General features: G+C 46.5%; 1 protein-coding gene across 4 annotated transcripts in view; it reads left to right on the top strand.

The window, feature by feature from the left end:
• CAMSAP2 (calmodulin regulated spectrin associated protein family member 2) overlaps positions 1-14,846 on the top strand; it is a 98,680-nt gene that overhangs the window by 46,990 nt on the left and 36,844 nt on the right. For 3 of the 4 annotated variants that reach the window (XM_060126660.1, XM_060126652.1, XM_060126675.1), the window contains exon 3: positions 9,044-9,205. The exons of the other annotated variant lie outside the window; for it this stretch is intronic. In XM_060126660.1, coding sequence (XP_059982643.1) covers positions 9,044-9,205 — 162 coding nt within the window. The remainder of the gene's footprint in view (positions 1-9,043; positions 9,206-14,846) is intronic. 4 annotated transcript variants of the gene reach the window in all.

Raw genomic sequence — 14,846 nt, 5'->3', positions numbered from 1 at the left:
ATTTCTCAGGAGTGGCGCTGTTTCTGGAAGGGGTGCTGCAGAGAAGCCTGCCTCACCTGGATGGCACTGATGCCAGGACAGTTTTCCGACCTCTTTGCTCTGTGTACTGACCAATCGTTTACGGGGCTTATATGTACCTCAGTTGAAGGCCTTTTATTCCTTAAACCTTTTTCTTGATTTTATATATATTTTCTTTTTGGCTTATTGAAAACTCCTCAGTTTCTGTATCTAATTGTAGCAACAGGACTGGCAAGTATCGCTTAATTAGAACTTCATTAAGGCCGTACATTCTCCTGTACCCATCTGATGACTTGTTTAATGGACAGATACACATTTGGAATGCATTCCTTGTGTGGTACGGTTTGGGGAGAAAGCCACCAACAATTAGCTAGGAATTAAAAAGGTAAACAGAAACAGCTTATTCTGTGCATGTATCAGCAGCTCCTGTTTTAGCTAGACAGCATTTAAAGCTTGCTCTGTAAACGTAATTTTGTGGGATAAGAATATCAATACAAGATTCAGAGTAAAATCTTTTTCTTTTTTTGGCGTTACGCGGACCTCTCACTGTTTGGCGTTACGCTGCCCCTCCCGTTGCAGAGCACAGGCTCCGGACGCGCAGGCTCAGCGGCCGTGGCTCACGGGCCCAGCTGCTCCGTGGCATGTGGGATCTTCCCGGACCGGGGCACGAACCCGCGTCCCCTAGCATGGGCAGGCGGACTCTCAACCACTGCGCCACCAGGGAAGCCCGAGTAAAACCTTTTGACATGAACGCTATGACATGAATAGGTGATGTGTTATACCCTTGATTAAATCTTATCATGTCCCATTACTGGTGATTCTAAGTTTGACCACTTTTCCCTTTGTAACCGGGGGCATTATGTGGAGTGATACTTTGACATTTGTTGCATATTGTGTTTCCCAGTGATACACCACCTAGCGGTTTTAGCATCTCTGGGTGATCTGTGCCTGAATGAATTACTGCAGTGGTGGTTGCAATATGGTGATTTAAAAATTCTCTCATTCCTTTTGTATTTCTTACCTGGCATTGTTCTGTGAAGAAAAGCTTTCTCATCCTCCTTCCCCTTTAGTGATCATCACTGTGGACTCATGGATTCATTTTGGTTTTGATTACTTGTGTTATGATTCATTCTTGTTGTTGATCTTTTTTGTATTCATGTGGGCCCATATTTGGCCAATGGGACGCCCCGCTAGGCTGACTCCTGTATCCTTTTAACAGCTCCCCAGCAGTCTTTGAATACTTTTTTCTTTCTGACCCAACTAGCTATTCCAGGCTCACTTTGTGCTTTTCCTGTCTCTGACTTGGAATCAGCCATTCTCTAAAGAGCCTTGGGTTTATTTTAATGTGGAGAAGGGCACAGGTATATTTATTGTGTTACTGCTTCTAGGCTAGGGGAGACGTACACGTAGGATCATGAGCTCTTAGGGCAGCCTCCAGTCCAAAACTGCCACCACAGCCTTCTCTCCTTTTCATTCTTCAGAGGGGCATCTGCCCAGGGCCCTTTCCCGAGGGCAGCCCCGCGAGTGCAGTCTTGCCTGGGGACAGCTGCACTGCTTCCCGGGTCCACCTCTGCTGGCTGAGATCCACGTCCATCTGTGTCATCGTGTCATCATCCACCAGCCAGCCTCTAATTAGAAAGCACGCAGCACGTCCACACTCGCTTCTGTGCAGTTTCCCCTGCGCACTGGGGCAGCTTCCAGCCCGGTGGAAGCCGGGCTCTCCAGGTTAACTCCTGGTCACAAAGGTGCCTACCCCAGCCCTGTTCTTGACGTAAACTGTGTTGTTGTCAGGGCACGAAATGCCCGTACTGTTGTTGTCAGCCCACTTTGCAGTTGAGGGTAGTGAAGCATAAGGAAATTGAGGGCTTTGCCCAGGGTTACGTAGGGGGTGTAGAGTCAAGGCTGCACGCAGGCACTCTGCTTGCTCGTCACCTGCGCTCCTGGACCATAGGTTCACGCAGAGAAGCAGTGAAAGAGGAGACCCTGGAGGGTGGGGGGCCCCGGGACGCCCCTGACGGCGCTGGGTTGTGGAGTGACGTCACTGTCAGTCTGTCGTGCTGAGGGCCTTTGGGGGCAGGACTCCTGTCAGGATGCTATTCTGGGGCCCTCTGACGTTTGGGGCCGGGAAATTTGTGATTTTTGATGATGAGCCAGATTCAGAACCACTGCTGTAAACCATTTCCTGTGTTTACCGTATTTATTTGCTACTAATGTGCAGTCCCTGTCTGCGTCTGCCCGGTGCAGCCTCAGGTAAACATCCTTAACTTGCCAGCTGAGGTTAAATATAGTCCAGAGGAAGTGATGGAGCTGCTCAGGAGACATCATTTCTTTCATTGGCCTGGGACTTGCATCTTGATAGACATTTGGGCTGCACTGTTTCTTGCATGTGTTCCTTTTGTAATAAAGCTTGATATCAGTTTGGTTCAACATTATCTTGGAAACAGTTCTCCATTGGGTGTGTGATTATCAGATTCACCAAGTGCAAATGACAGAATGTAAGCCAGATGCTCGTGCCGCCCTTATGGACACAGATTAAAGAGAACTCTTCGACTGCTTTATTGTGCGTCCTACGGTATGTTTTCAATTTAGGCAGAGTTAAATGGCAGCTAAATAAGTATCACTGTGCTAACAGTTCCATGCTGGTAATCGTACTTTTTACCTTTCTCTCTTTACCCCATTCACATGTCTAACCAGATGCGTCCAGATAAAATCGATGTATCACTTTTGTGTGGTCACAAGCAAATGTCATTCATGTTAAGAGTTTGAACCTCACGGACATCCCCTCCCTTGCCAAGGCGCCCAGTTCCACCGTTCCGTCTGGTGTAGCAGAACGACGCTGGCCCACTTTGGTCCTGAGTGTGTTTACTACAGGTTGTGAATACAGCATCATTATGACTGGAACAGCCATGCCTGGATCCTCCTGTAGGTTACAGCTAAACTCTTTGCTGTCTCAGTGATAGTCTGCCTCAGTGATAGTCTGCCTCTGTTTTTTTTTTTTTTTTTTTGGCCGCCTCTCATGGCACGTGGGATCTCAGTTCCCCGACCAGGGATCGAAGCCATGCTCCCTGCAGTGGAAGCGTGGAGTCTTAACCACTGGACCGCAAGGGAAGTCCTGCCTTTGTCTTTAAGGCCAGTGCTTTTTGCTCCTTGGCCCAGCCTACTTTTTTTTTTTCTTTTTTTTTTACATTTGTAGCAAGTATTACTATCAAATCAAATTACTCCACTCATTGGGCCAAAGACCCTTGTGATGTTAGCAAAAAACTTGCCCCTCCTGTAGCACACTACCTACACTTGTGAGTCCAGCCTACTTTTGATAGCCTGAATTTTTGATACGCTAAGATTTTCTTATCATGTAAGGGGACCAACATTATGATTGGAAATAAATTGTTTTTCTGGAAAATTTCTATTCTCATACCAACTATAGAAATCTATCGCTAAGATCCTAGCTACTAAAATAATGAACGGTATCTAAGAAAGATCGTAAATAATAATCTTCTAAAGTAAACTATACCTTTTATCCAGATTAGTTGCAGCCTTAAGAAAGTGAACATAAAAAAAAAAAAGAAAGTGAACATAAATATCTGTGGGAGGAAAATAGAATTCACTCAGCATATTTATTTATTTTTCTTTTTGTCATCAATTCATGTATAGATGTTTCCTGCTTAACGTTATGTAGGAAACAAACTTATGGTAGTAAGCAAATGTTAATTTATTTTTTAATAATATCTAAAATACTTCACTGTCCAGAAAAATGTGTCCCTTCACCTTGAAGTCCTTCTGAAGATACTTTGCAAACACACGGATATAGCTAACTGCCTAACTTAGACCTAAACGGTCATTTTTGAGGTGTTTGCACTGGAAAAGGGTCAGCAGAGCATCATAAATCAATCTCATCTCTCGGGGGGGTAACGACTTGAGGTGTAATCGGCACACCATACAGTTCATGCATTCTAAGCGTACAGTGCAATGGTTTTGGTATATTCAGAGTTGTGTAAGCATTGCCACAATCCATTTTAGAAAACAACATTGTTTACCGGGTTCACACATGTTGTGGCCTATGTCAGGCTTTGTTCCGTTTTATTGCCGAATTATATTCCATTCAGAATATCATGGCGGTATCGTTTTTGCTTATCCAGTCATCAGTTGATGGACGTTTGGCTTGTTTCCACCTTTCTGGCTCTTACAAATAATGCTACTCTGAATATTTGTGTACAGATTTTGTGTGGACACGTTTTCGTTTCTCTTGGGTATAATGAACCTAAAAGCAGAGCTGCTGGGGCAGACTCTGAGAAACTGCCAGACTCTTGCACAGTGGCTGCACTATTTAACATTCCCGCCAGCGGGGCACAAGGGCTCCCATTTCTCCACATCCTTGCCAGTGGTTGTTATTATCTGACTTTTTTAATTATAGCCTTCCTGGTGGGAAGTGGTATCTCAGTAGGGCTTTAAGTGCTGTTTTCCTTGTATCTCCATGTAAATGAAGGATAAATGAAAATTTTGGTGAACTCGTTTATATAAATAAATGATGTGTAAAATATTATTTTCTGAATCGGAATTAACTTTGACAAACTATAGCGTGATATGTATGTGCTGTTGTGTGCCATTTTAGCAGAATAATTCCAATTCTTCCTGTTCGTGTCCATCTGTTAAGTCTGTTCCCTCCCGTGTCCCTCTAAGAGGGCTTGGACACGGTTGGTGCACTGGCCACTGCGCCACAGGCCTGAGTTCAGTTTCGGAAATATTTTCTTAGTCCTGTGTCTGATAAAAGAATAAAAAAGCCATGAAATAGTAGAACTTGGATGTTATTAATCTGTGAGGCTCATTAACAGCCTTCTTACCTACAACACTTCGATGCTCTTCTTTATTTAATAGCCTTAACCTTCATTTCTGATACCTAAATGTAAATCATTTTTGTCTAGACTCCACTGGTCGGAGATAACAAAAATGTAACCTGTAACCCAGATCTAGAAGCTAGTAGAGGCCTCAGTGAGTTCCCGGGCCTCCTTGTCCTTGCCTTTTTCACTAAAATGCAGGGAACCTTCCTGCTTTCCTTCCTCACTAGCCTTTCTGCTGCTGCTCCTGGGTGGCGGGCTCTGCACTGCCACCGCGGCGCCCAGCCCTGGGGTCTGCAGGCTGCTGCTGGGCCATGCGAGCTCAGCACCTCCTGGCTCTGTAACCTCGGACAGGTGGCTCCGTTCTCTCATCTGTAAAACAGGTTTAATAAGAGTGCATCTCACAGCGCTGTGTTATCAAGTGAGTTGACACAAATGCGGGAAACATTGCCTGGAGCATAACACTCAGTGCTAGCTGCCGTTATTGTTATTCTGACCTCAATGCTTTGGGTAAACAATTAAATGCATGTATTTAATTTAGAGACATAAATCGTCCCAAATGGATTGATTGTAGCCTACAGCTTATCTTTCACTGTCGATGCTTTCTAGATTCATTATGTATATAGTTTCTGTTATATATAATTCCTAAATTTACTTCTACCTCATAAAGTTAAGGGGTTAAAAAAAAACCATAATAAAATTTGAAGGTTCTTAGTTTAAAAGTGGGTGAACGTCTTATGGAAATATCTGTAAACACTGTAGTGGAATTTTTTTAAGTCTGTTTTTAAATTTAGGAAGTGAAGTAATCAGTGAGATGAGCTTTGTTCTGAAAATGTATTACTAATTATACTTAGCGTTTACTATCCTAAGTTTTGAAGTAAACTATAGATTTTTAATGTATTTTTTGCATATTATAACAAGGTCATTTCTAAGTAAGTTTTATTTTTATTCATTCCTTTTCCTTCCTGTTTTTTATATATATATATTATATGTATATTCAAGGTGTATATGTACATACGCTTACGTCTGCCCATTTATATGTATATATTTATTTTGAGCATTGCTATAGTATGGCATTGTTTCTTCTACTCAACATTGTACTGTGCACATTTTCCCCTATTGTTAAATAGCTTAGGATGGCATAAATTGCTCATTGTGGTGGTAACATTGCTTCCTTTCTTGTTATATACAATTCTGTAACGGTCAGTTTCATTCCTACAGCTCCGTTTTCTCCCTTAAATTGTATCTGTAGAATAAATTGCCAAGAGAAAGAGTCTTAGTGAAGAGGAGGTGAATGGTTTTACAGCTCCCGAGATGTTTTCCCACATTTTTGTTCAAAAGAGTTATGCTTTGTAATGCTGTAAATACTGATTACTGAGACTTTGCCCTCAAAACCTTGTGCTGGGAACAAAGATGAGAAAGACGGGACCCCGCTCCCTAGGGCTCGAGTGAATAGAGAGAGGACGCAGAAATCACCTGAGTGGAAGGGCGCGCTGCGGTTGATCCCGTGTCCACTCTGAGTCTGAAAAGGAACTGGGGTCTCTCTCTGGACAGTAGCCTCCTGAGAAAGAGGGAGAATGTGAAAATATGACTTGAGGTTCAAATAATGATGCTGATTTTTCTTTCTTGCATATGGTGTCTGTTTACCATTTCCAGAACATATTTCTTGCCTAACTATTGGTACGTGACTTAGCTTCTGCCAACCGCACGACGCAGTAGGAGGAGCACATGGGTTTGGACGAACTATTTAATTTCTGGAGCTTCAGCTTCCTCACATTAAAAACATAAACGATGCTCCCTTCAGAGCTTTAAGGGTTATAACAAATGTATATTATCTCCAGCCTCACTTCCGCAAAGATTGGAACTGGAAGAGCTCGTACGTTAATAAAGCCCTCAGCACAGCACCGCTTCAGACAGAGCACCTGCCTTCCTGTAAACGCCGCTAAGCTTTCAGTACGCTGGCCCACCACCTCCAAGTCAGAACCCACTTCCTCAGCCTCCAGAGTCAAGCTAGCTCTTCGCCCTCTACAGTGAGCAGTAGGCCAGCTCCTTTCCTTCCTTTAGCCCGTGCTCGCTGTCAGTCACCGTGTGAGGTGTAGGAGTGCGAAGATGCTCAGACAGTGCCCTTGCCCTTGGGGTCTCGCTGTCTCACCAGCGAGATGGTGCCTGTCCTGCAGCAAGACAGTCTGTGATCCTCAGCCAGCTTCTCGTTAGCCTCATCCGGGGAGCTTCTTACAGATACTGTTTTCCGTGCCCTGCTTCAGATAATGAAGTCAGAATTCAGTGCACATGTCACTAAACCTTTTGTGCTCATCGTTTCACAATATCTGTATGTCCAGTCTTCAACTCACACAGCGCAGCATTTCAGTTACATCGCAATAAAACTCGAAGAAGAAAAGGATTTCATGCAAGTATAAATAGTACACTCACTCTGTAGGAAGAATGATCCATCTTGATTGGAAAGGGGGTCGGAAAGAGGGTGACAGTCAGACCAACAACAGGACTTAGTCTGCAGTGTGAGGCGGCGACAGCAGGTGAGGGCATGGGAACTTGAAGCCTGGCGACAGGTTTGGGGAGCAGCAGACACTCTTCTGAGGCCGTTCTAAATGGAATGTAGATTGGGGGAAGGAAATGCGGGTTGTAAAACTGGATTGATGGGGAGGGGCCTTAGACTTTATTATATAGAAGATAAGGTAGACTTTAGGGGAGCGTGATGTGATGACGTCTCTGGTGTGATGACGTCTCTGATGTGGAAAAATAACTAGTCCCTAGTTGATAACATCTTCAAAAATAAATTCCACGTGGATTTAAAGTATCAATAACAGAAAAAGTAGAGGCTACTATTTCTATATTCTTGGGGGTGTGCGGGGGGAGCCTCTTGTAAACTTGGGAGAAATTCCAAAGTCGTGAAGGAGAACGTTAAGATTAACAGGTTTTACAGAGTAAATACTTAGAACTTCTCTACAGCATAATACATTCCGAATAAAGTTGAAAGTCCAAAGACAGGCTAGGAAAAAGTATTTGCTACCTGAATGGTCCAGAGCTAATGTACCTAATAAATAATGAGCCCTTACAAATCAAGAAATAAAGAAAGGTGAGTATACCTAAGAGAAAAGTAGGCCAAAGACATGAGCAAGCAGTTTTCCAAGGAAAAAATACAAATAATTGCCCAACGTACAAAAGATGCCCGTCCTCAATCAGAGCAATGCAAAGCCTGAACAAGAGTGGGGTTTTTAACCTTCAGACCGATACAGGTGATAAAAAGGGAATGATGTCTAATGTTGGCAAACAGCGTGGGGAAACAAGCACCCTTGCTAACGTTCTTGGGGGATGTGAAAGTTGCTACAGCCTTTCTAGAGAGCAGATAAGTGATTATTCATCAAAACTTAGCATGCGGTTGCTCTCGGGCCCAGTAGCCCCACGGTGGAGAATCGTCCCTGGAGACACACAAGGTTGTAGCGTTGTTTGTGACGCCAAAGAATAGGAAGCAGTGTAAATTCTTACCAAAATTACATTTTTGGTAAGAATACGTACCAAACCGTAGACGCTGCTTGGGAAACAGGAGGGGGAGAGGGTACTTTCGACTTTAGATACTTTGTAATGTTGGGAAATGTTAAGAAACACCCCCCTCCCCCCACATAACGTTTCTGTTTGAAACCACCCCTCCCAAAAAGCAGCCACAAAGGAAAGACTAGACGTCCTGTGCTGGATGCAGAGCGTGAGGAAGAAGTTGGAGCCACAGGAAACTCAGGATTTTTGCCTTGTTCAGGGGAATGGGAGCGGAGCCACCAGACCAGGAGGGTAGCCTTGAGAGACAGCTTACAAGTAGCATGTGTACATTTCTACCACGTGGAGGAGAGGAGTGAGGAGAGCACTTACTCAGAGACTGCTCTGAAGTTTGAAGTTGCGTTGCCGAGCCGATGACCGCGACATTTTCGAAGGCAGGACAAGAGGAAAAGGAGCGTGCTCTGAGCAGGAGATGACGAGTGTCTTGAGCATAGATCCTCAGGAAGTATCTGAGTGATAGATGACTTGGGTTCCGTCAGCTCGCCTCTGGCCTGGACCATTTGTGCTTTCTCACCAAGGCTCGTCTTCCATAGCCTTGAGTTCTGCTCCTGTTCATAAGGAAATATTAATGTGTAAACATATAGAAGCAGCAGTTTCTGACGGTTGTTCTCGGTTTCTGTTTCCAGAGCGCTCACCTGGCCATGATGGACACCCTCATGATGGCTTACACCGTGGAGATGGTCAGTGTGGAGAAGGTGGCCGCGTGTGCTCAGCAGTACTCGGCTTTCTTCCAAGCCACAGAACTGCCCTATGACATCGAGGATGCCGTCATGTACTGGATAAATAAGGTAGGGATATGCTCCCTCGGGTAAAAAAAAAAGTCTCAGAACCAGAAAACATCACACATCCTCACTCTGCTGCACACTGAATGTTTGTGTCCCCCTGCCCCCCAGTTCATGTGTTGAAGTCATAAGCCCCAATGTGGTGGTGTCAGGAGGTGGCTAGGTCGTGAGGGCCTGGCCCTCACACGTGGGACCTGTGCCACTGTCTTTATCAAGAGACCCCAGAGAGCTCCCTCGCCGCTTCTGCCGTGTGACAAAGCGGACTCACCAGACGCAGTCTGCTGGCGCCTTGATCTCGGACTTCCCAGCCTCCAGAACTCTGAGAAATACATTTCTGTTGCTTACGGACCACCCAGTCTGTGGTATTTTTGTTGTAGCAGCCTGAACGGACTAAGACAGGTTCCATTACTCTTTTTGTTTGAAATCAAAGTGAAAACGAAAGTTGTGCGATCTTACTTGAAATTTCCCATTCCCTTTAGACTTAAAAATGTATATATACTGTTAAAATGATGGAAATAGATTTTATGTATTCCACAATATCTGTAGTTACATTTAATGATTAATCTGGTTCATATTAGATGATTAGAAAATTCAGAGCCCTCCAAGTAGGGAACGAACTATACGCTGCAAGCGCTCAGTAAGTGTTTTTTACATCCAGGAATGAAATAAGTTTCTCATTTCCAACTAGATGATTTTTAGGTTTGCTTGGCTGACTTGCATAAGACTATATAGATTGTAGATTCCTCCTCTTGGAAATTTTTATAGAGCTGTGATTACTTATTTGTGCTCTGAAGATGCTTCAATTGTCGATTTGTCGCTCCCTTTGCCAATTTGAATAGTTAATTCCTCTTGATTCTCTTTCGTTTACAACTGTAACCCCAGAGAAATCAAACCTTATCTGTGAGCAAGACAGACCCGAACGGATTGAAAAGCAGTTGCATCTTCAGGTGTCCTCCGCTGAGTGCTTGCGTGGGGCTTGTAACAAGAAGCTAAGTGTGAAGACTCCTGCACCTGCCATTGTGGTCTGTAGTATCGGCGTCAGTGTCAAAGGCCCGTGTGGCACTCTGCCCTCCACTCGTTAGCTGTAGGGATCACGGTCCTATCCTGGACCCACTCATCGTCAGAAACCACGTGGCCTTCACGACCCACCGCAGACCTTCCATTCTTGATTAACTCTTTTCCCTCACTCTCACACCCCCACTATTAAAAACGTTCACCTTTGGCTTCCCTGGTGGCGCAGTGGTTGAGGGTCCGCCTGCCGATGCAGGGGACGCGGGTTCGTGCCCCGGTCCGGGAAGATCCCACATGCCGCGGAGCGGCTGGGCCCGTGAGCCATGGCCGCTGAGCCTGCGCGTCCGGAGCCTGTGCTCCACAACGGGAGAGGCCACAGCAGTGAGAGGCCTGCGTACTGCAAAAAAAAAAGAATCTCCTGGGAGCTTGTAGGTCTGGGCTGGGGTGGAGAGTCTGCGCTTCTGAGAAGCTCCTGGTAATGTCCCAGCGCTGGTCTGTGGGCCACACTCACGCTCCTCCGCCACCCGACTCCCTCCCTGTCAGGTCGTCCTCTAAGAGTAAGGCTGGTCTGCTGTCTCCCATCTCGATAAACAAAGCTTCCCCATCCACCTCAGACCCTGTTTCTCTGTACAAGAACCTCTCCATCCCCTCCCCCACTCCCACCCTGAAGTCGCTGCTGAGGCCGCTGCAGGCTCCCATTTGGACCAATCCAGTGGCTGCTTTTCTGTCCGCGTCTCGAATTCACACGTGAGCCTTGGGAAGCCTCGGGACCGCCGGGCGTTCCCCAAGCCCGAGCGCCACGCCACCGCCCTGCCGGGGTCCCAGCAGTTGTCCCCTCCCCGGGCCCCGGGGCCCCTTCCTGCTAGCACAGTGCAGGCCAGCCAAGGATCTGTGGCAGTTTCCGTGTGGGTTGGGGTCCCCTCCATGAACGAGTCCTTCCGGCCAGGCTGCTCCTCCTTGGTACCCAGCCACGCCGGTGACTGACCCCTTTGCTCCTCAAGCCACCGGGGCTGCAGCTCCCTGCTCGAGTCCAGCCACTCAGCCTCGCGTGGGTTGAGGGCAGAGCCACGCAGGCCGACCGCACTCGGCGCGCTCCTCCTCCAGCGGCTCCCCCTCCCGGTCCTGCCGTCGTGTCCAGAGCTCTCCTCCGTGTCCCTGGGAAGCTCCGGGTGACACCTGCTGCCTCAGCAGGACCAGAGCCAGGACCCCCAGGGTGTTGCTTTCAGGCCACTCGGATCATGCTGAGTTCACATCTTACACTGAAAATGTCAAGTGGACCAGTGCCGGCAAAGTACCCCCCAGCCCGACCCAGGTCAGGACCTTCATCCCAGCTGCGGGGCTCACCTCTGGCCCTTTGGAGGCGATGCTTCCCGTTCCTGGGTGGCCCATCGCCCAGCCTTCTGTGCGGCTCGGTGCCTCTGCGCTATCATTTCTCAGCTTGGATGGCGCTCTCCTTCGCAGCCTGTCCAAAGTAGGCACCTGGCAAGTCTTATTTTCTACTGTGATGCTCTGTTTCCTTTATAGCACTTTTCAGAGTTTAATCCTTTGAACAAACTAGAATAATCGATGTGAGGACAGGTACTGTGCCCATCTTTCTTTTTTTAGTGGTAGGTGCCTGGACTAGTGCCGTGTTTGGCAAAGCGATGGTGTTTAATACATGGAAGAGGGCGTTTAAGCCACAGAATCAGGCTTGGCACTGTAGAACTTTGGGAGTCTACGGAAAATAAGGAGATCACCTGATTCGGAACATCCAGCACCTTTAGGCAGCCGTGTCCTCTTCAGTTTTCAGGTCATGATTGGAACCAGTTGATTGAACCTGCACCTCAGAGTAGCTCAGAGTAGCTTTTTCTCGCTGGTTCCACCAGCCCCGGCGTCGGCGTCTGTTCTCTGGGTGTGACGTCACCTTCCGCTCTCCTTCTGGCTCTTATTTTGCCTCATCCTGACCTAGTTGCCTTTTCTTCTGGATAATACAAGTATTAAAAAAAAAAAAAAAAGCTACCATAGAAAAATGGGAATTACATGGCTAGAATAGTTATCTGCATTGTTGACTATAAATGAGCTTAAACTTAAAAAAAGCAAGATCACAGAGGACAAGATTGCAATGGCTAAGTCAGGCAGGGTACACAAGAGTTGTGAATACAGGCGCCTTCTGTTACTCGGCCCTACCTCTCTCTAGTTCCATCTGTAGCCCCCCTTGGGTTCAGCCTTCCTGTTCTCTTTCACTCCCTCGAACACACCAGGCCTTCCCACCACAGGGCCTTTGCTTGTCTTTCATCCTCCTCTCTGTGTCGTGGCTGCCGCTTCAGAGGCCGCCGCTGGGACAGCGTTCCTGCCAAGATAGGTCTCCCCACTCCTGTGATTTTCTACTCACCTCTTTATTGATTTGTACCACTCCTTACAAATTGCTTTTGTGGGGGGGAGTTTTTCACCCTCTTTTTTTGTTCCGTCTCCCTTGTTCCGTGAGGACGGGGACTAGACTGTATTTATGCACCATTGTGTCCCTGTAGCCTCTTAATATAACGTCCGGAGTTCAGTAAGTCGCTGTTGACTGTGTGGATGAGTAAGTGAAGGAATAGTGGTTCAGAACGTTCACGTGTGACCAATTTGCTTTGTGGAGAGAATCAGATAAGGACTATTTAAAAAATCATGAAGATATTTCCAAACTGACAGATCAGTTACAACTACCTGATATTGAATTTGAAAGTGTTTCTTTTTTAACTTAAAAAAAAAGAAAAGAAAAGAAAAGAAAATGCTAAGAAAAAGGACCAAACCAAAAACCCAGAAAAAGTTATAAACTTTCCCAGGTTTGGGCCCTAGCAACCCCTCCCCCCCCATAATTGGTAAATCCATCAAAATGCTTCAAGATGCATGGACGTTATGACGCCTTGTAACACATGTTGCCGGGACAGAACATTTTAGTTATTTTGGCAGCGTGTCACATTCAGCGGTAGCCCTTCCTGTTACAGACTCCTGGACGTGTTTGATAAAATGCAGTTGGAAAGGTTTATGCTACAGAGCTGAGCATCAGAGACAGAAAAGGAAACTGTCGGGTGCCAGAAACAAAGTGGGGCTGCAGGCGTTGGTGGCCTCTCAGGGGCCGTGGAGCCTCTGCCGGGGCTCGAGAGTCGCTGGATGCCAGAGGAGGCCGTGGGTTTTGCCGGTTACGGGAAGTTGGAACCGTGACCTCTGTGGAGACCCACCAAGAGCTCGCGCCCTCAGTGGAAACGAGCACACCAGCCGCGATGTCTTTGCTCTTAAGTGCCACCTGGAGGTGGGCCTTGTCGGTGTTAGTGTCATCAGTAACGCAGGGGCTCCAGCTCTGCCACGGGGCTACTTCCACGCATGGTTTTACGATGGCTGCGGTGATTCCAGAGGTCGTACACGTGCAGTCATAACGGTGTCCGGCAAAGACGAGAGTAGGGTCTTCTGGGCGCTGCTATCAGCAAAGGAACCTTCCCCCAGAAGGTCTCCCCCAGGAGGGTGGTTCTCAGGCTCACAGGTCATGATTGGAACCAGTTCAGTACACACACATCTTTAATTTTTTTTTTTTTACATCTTTTTTTTTTTTTTTTACATCTTTAATTTTTATCCGTGAGTTGCCATGTAATTCCCATTTTTCTATGGTAGCTTTTTTTTTTTTTTTATACTTGTATTATCCAGAAGAAAAGGCAACTAGGTCAGGATGAGGCAAAATAAGAGCCAGAAGGAGAGCGGAAGGTGACGTCACACCCAGAGAACAGACGCCGACGCCGGGGCTGGTGGAACCAGCGAGAAAAAGCTACTCTGAACTACTCTGAGGTGCAGGTTCTAAACCACCCCCTGGCGAGAAGATGCAGCCTGTCGGGTAGTCTTGGGCTGACTTTGCATCTCCCTCCAGGTCTGGGGAGGAGGCCTCCTGGACTGAGCGTGGGGTGGGGGGCGACAGATGACCAGAAAGCCCAGTGCCAGGCCAGTGGTATCTTCCTGGCACCTGGCAGACCAGCAGAGGTAAAGTTGCTCTGAAGGTCACTTCTACACCCAAACCGTGGGAGTCCCCAGCAGTGGGGGAGGGACACTCTTCTCACAGATGCAAAAGTACCAACAACAAGCGTTTAGGAAATGATGAAGATGCCGTCACGTACACGGGAGAGTCAGCAAACCTGACAAACAAGGCCCACACGCCGGAGCTGCAGAGAGCAGAGCAGTCTGAAAAGACAAAAATAAATGCTTGAGTGGCTGAAAATAAAACACGGAATAAAGGCCATAGGAAAGAATAAGGCAGCGTGGAGGGTATATTGGAAAAAGAATAAAATATAACTTTAGAAATTGACAATTTTAGTCGTTGAAAAAAAAAGATTAAACAGAAGATTAGACATAGTTGAAGAGGGGAGTTAATTAACGAGAAGAAATTACCCAGAATCAGCCCAGAGAGATGAGATGGGATAGATGACATTGAGGTTAACAGACTTGCCTAGAGGCCCGATTGGAATTCCAAAAGGAGTTAACAGGGAGTGGGTAGGCTGGGGAGAGAATAATTGAAGAGACAATGGATGAAAATGTTTTACAATAGATGAAAGGCATAGACGTTCAAATTCAGGAACCATCGTGAGTTTGAAGCAGGAGAAATTAAAATAAATCCACGCCTACATATATAGCA

This window comes from Lagenorhynchus albirostris, chromosome 2 (assembly GCF_949774975.1).
Source record: "Lagenorhynchus albirostris chromosome 2, mLagAlb1.1, whole genome shotgun sequence".
Classification (NCBI taxonomy): domain Eukaryota; kingdom Metazoa; phylum Chordata; class Mammalia; order Artiodactyla; family Delphinidae; genus Lagenorhynchus; species Lagenorhynchus albirostris.
The sequence above is the reverse complement of the archived record's forward strand: the minus strand, read 5'-3'. Positions and strand labels throughout refer to the sequence as shown.